The sequence below is a fragment of the Wolffia australiana genome, chromosome 5 (genome assembly GCF_029677425.1).
Source record: "Wolffia australiana isolate 7733 chromosome 5, ASM2967742v1".
NCBI lineage: Eukaryota > Viridiplantae > Streptophyta > Magnoliopsida > Alismatales > Araceae > Wolffia > Wolffia australiana.
This window is the reverse complement of record NC_135839.1, coordinates 16750815-16755000: the sequence shown is the minus strand read 5'-3', so window position 1 is coordinate 16755000 and position 4186 is coordinate 16750815. Positions and strand designations below refer to the sequence as shown.

At 43.5% G+C, this 4186-nt stretch overlaps 1 protein-coding gene across 1 annotated transcript in view; it reads left to right on the top strand.

The window, feature by feature from the left end:
- Positions 1 to 454, top strand: part of LOC144703484 (aldehyde oxidase GLOX1-like) — a 1973-nt gene extending 1519 nt beyond the window's left edge. Inside the window, exon 3 of the mRNA XM_078575651.1 lies at positions 1 to 454. This exon is cut by the window's left edge and continues 717 nt beyond it. Within this exon, the coding sequence (XP_078431777.1) occupies positions 1 to 454 (454 nt within the window).
- Positions 455 to 4186: the final 3732 nt, after the last annotated feature.

Sequence of the window (4186 nt, the reverse complement as noted above, 5' to 3'; positions counted from 1 at the left end):
CGGGCGGATTCTCGTGGCGGGGAGCAACACCAACGACGGATACGAGTTCACCGGCGTGCTCTTTCCCACTGAATTAAGAGTGGAGAAGTTCTCGCCGCCGTATCTAGACCCGGCTCAAGCGGCGGCAAGGCCTGAGATCTCCGCTGCAGGCGGCGTGCCGCGCCAGTTGGCGTACGGCGAAGCCTTCGTGGTCGAGTTTGGGATGGTGGCGCCGCTTCTTCCCGGTGCCGATGTGAAGGTGACTATGTACGCCCCGCCGTTCACTACCCACGCCTTCTCCATGAACCAGCGGCTGCTCTTGCTAAAGATCACCTCTGTGGATCTCGGGTTGGGGAAGCATAAGGTCGCCGTGGTGGCGCCGCCGTCGCCTGTGGTGGCGCCGCCGGGTTATTATATGCTCGTCGTCGTGCACCAGGGGATACCCAGTAAGGCGGCTTGGGTCCGGATTCAGTAGCGCGAGTGGTGCAACGCTCTTTCCTCTCTTTCGCTCCGTTTCTTGATGTTTTTGACTGAACGTGGAGAAATCGGGGGATGGGGGTCAAGAAAAATATGAACAGTCTTGAGTTTTGGTTTTTTCGAAGGAAGAATAAGATTTTCCCAGCGTAGAAATTGAATTCTTGTAGTTTTGAATATCTAGCATAAGAATGAAAGAATTATATTCTCTTTGCTTAACCTCCGGGGGGGAGTTACCAGAAGGGTTATTACTATGAAACAGCATGAACTTTCAAATTTGTCAGCCAGGCAGCATAAACTTTCTGACATGTTCAAAATATAGCACGCACCAATAAGAAGACGCCAGGTGGCGTCTTCTTATTTTTTTTGTCAGCGATGGTCTCCACGGTGGCAGCCAGGTGGACTCCACGGTGGCATCCACATCTCCGGCCGCCGCCGCCGCCCGTCTCCGGCCACCGCCGCCCCCCGTCTCCGGCCGCCGCCGCTGCCCGTCTCCGGCTGCCGCTGCCACTGCGCGTCTCTCTCTCTCTCTATCTCTCTATCTATCTATCTCACTCTCTCTATCCATCTCTCTCTATCTATCTCTCTCTCTATCTCTCTCTGTATCTCTCTCTCCATGTTACATGTTAGATGTACCATCCATCTCTCTCTCTTACCCTCTACCGTTATCGATATCTATATTCCCCACTATCAGTATTTGATATCGTTATCGATATTCCCGAAAATCGATTTTTGGATATGGATATCGATATTACTTGATATCGACGGATTTCCGCAAGGAGAGAGAGATAGACAGAGATAGATAGATAGAGAGAGAGATAGAGAGAGAGATAAATAGAGAGAGATGGATAGAGAGAGTGAGATAGATAGATAGAGAGATAGAGAGAGAGAGACGACTTGTGGCGGCGGCGGCGGCAGCCGGAGACGGACGGCGGCGGCGGCCGGAGAGGCGTGGCGGCAGCGGCGGGAGACGGCGGGTGGCGGCGGCGATCGGAGACGGACGGCGGCGGCGGCCGGAGATGTGGATGCCGTCGTGGAGTCCACCTGGCTACCACGGTGGAAGCCACGTCAGCAGTTGACCATCGCTGACAAAAAAATAAGAAGACACCACTTGGCGTCTTCTTATTGGTGCGTGCTATTTTTTGAACATGTCAAAAAGTTTATGCTGCCTGGCCGACAAACTTGAATGTTCATGCTGTTTCATAGTAATAACCCTTACCAGAATGCCAAGATTAAGGCTTGGGTCCAGATTCAGTAGCATGAGTGGTGCAAGTGTGTTGCCTCTCTTTCTCTCCCTTTCTTGATGTTTTTGATTGAACGTGAAGAAATGGGGGGATGGGGGTCAAGAACAATACGAACAGTCTCGAGTTTTGGTTTTTTTGAAGGAAGAAGAATATTTTTCCCAGCATAGACATTGAAATCTCCTTGTTTTGTGCAGCTACCTGAGAATGAAAAAAGAATTTTCTCGCTAATTTTCCTCCGGAGAGTTACCAGAATGCGAAGATTAAAGGGGTCTAGGGGTGTGGGGGGGGGGGGGTGGGGGACGTCATTTGGAAAAATATTATGTTATTGATGATGAGATCCGTGACATGTTGAGGCGTGGAAGGGGAATTCATAAAACATCCCATCATTCATATGTGATCATATACTTATTTGATTGGTGCGCCACTAGCCAGGTTTCACAACATTGTAATTTCTAGATTTCACAGCATTCTCTTGGAGCAATTAACATTTTCTCTGTTATTTTTTACCTGGTTTGATCGTCATATATTTGTATCAATTTTAAGCCCATCACAGTTTTATTTATGAGATGAAATGATAAGTTGCAAGGACGTATCAATGACATGTGGATGACGAGGCTCCTAACTAATTATCGGTGAATAAAGAAGCCAAGAAATTAGAGAATGGATGAGTGCTAAAATTAAAGTATTTGGGTGGTAAAGGATATTGAATAGATAAATAACTCCCACCTGCGAGAGAATGATCTGGCATGCATGAGGTGTTAGGCCCATTCTTTCAATGTGAGAAGTGAGAAAATTTCATGGTTACGACATCATACCCAACAAGAAGTAGGCTTCACTCCTCATGACTGCCAACTCTTCCTAGATCAATAGGGTCATTCAACACATTTCTCAAAAGGCCAATGTCTAATTTATTATAAGGAGTATTCATGCCACACATATTGATATCTCTTAATCTTCACTCACATGTTTTTCATATATTTCAAGGTCAATGGACAACCTACATAAAACATAATCAGCATTGCAAAGGGACTAGAAATAATTAGGGGGGCGGGGGTATTTCATAATCACAAATACAATGCTATTTAAAATAAAAATTTAATGTTCACAAATAATCAGAAATAGAATTTTTATTTTCATTACGATGATCCTAATGCATGTGATTCAAGCATAAAATAAATTCACGTCTACATTGAACCGAGGCGCGATATCTTAGAAGAGTTCCAAGCAGAGTTCTATCGCAGACTCAGCAACAGAATTTGAATACATTGCAGCAGTTGAGGCTGCCAAGAAAGCAGTCTGGTTGAAAATTTTCATCACAGAACTTGGCGTTGTTCCTTCCATCTCATAACCTATTCCATTGTCGTGTGACAACAATGGTGCAATAGCACAAGTGAAAGAGCCACAGCCTCATCAAAAGTCAAAACACATTTTGAGGTTGACAACATAGCACGAGTAGAAATTGTGATAGAAAGGGTTTCATCGATTCACAACATAGCAGAGCCACTAACTTAGCCGTTAGCTCATGAAGTTTTTTAGTCCAAATGGGAGATTGATGGATATTATGTGGTTGTCAAGACACATCATACCACCATGTTTATTTAAGTTCATTGAATAAAATATTATGTTCATTATTATTCCAGTGTGATGTTTATAATGAAGTCCATGAATATGTGCAATGAGCTAGTGAATTATGATGATATTATAATACACTGATCACTAATCTTTATACATGTATTCTAAATATTCCTATCCGAAGGATAGTTAAGATGTACATCAAACTATCCAAATAAAATATTACTAATTGATCCTACTTATGTAATAATTATAGTTGATCATGTGGATATTAGTATGGTGACACTAAGGACAGATAGTGGGTGTTCTTTTGAGAAAGAGTTCATTGAATTGATCCATATGAATCGCTGAGTGGTATTGTACCTAAACCTCAATCAGGTTGATTCATGTCATAGTTGTATAAGAGATCCACTAACATGAGACACCAAGGACAACTCGTGAATGGAGAACTAGATTTTGACTGAGACTTACGAGCCTCTATTCACATGATTCAAACAAGCCATAGCTCGGATGTAGTAAGAAACTTACAGAGCTGATTGAGTGTTCAAGACGGGATCATCCGCCCTCGGTATAAGAGGAAATTGACTCAGTGAAGACGATGCATAAAATCCCTGGCCAAGGTAGTGAGGATATTGGAGGAGTTCTCCAATGATCCTAGTTATGCATTAGTACTAATCGAATGACGGATTAGGGCTTAACGATCGACCATACCATAATTCCTTCGAGAGTCTTGCTTGGATGATAGATTCGACAAAAATGGTAATTACGGTAAAGGTTGCATGAGAGAGTTCAAACACTACCTAGCTTGGCACCCCATGTGTCAGAAACTTAACCTATCAAATGGGTTAAATCGATCCATAGCTAATTAATCTATATGTTGATATAGTAAATTAATGAGTTTGTTCAATAATTGTTAC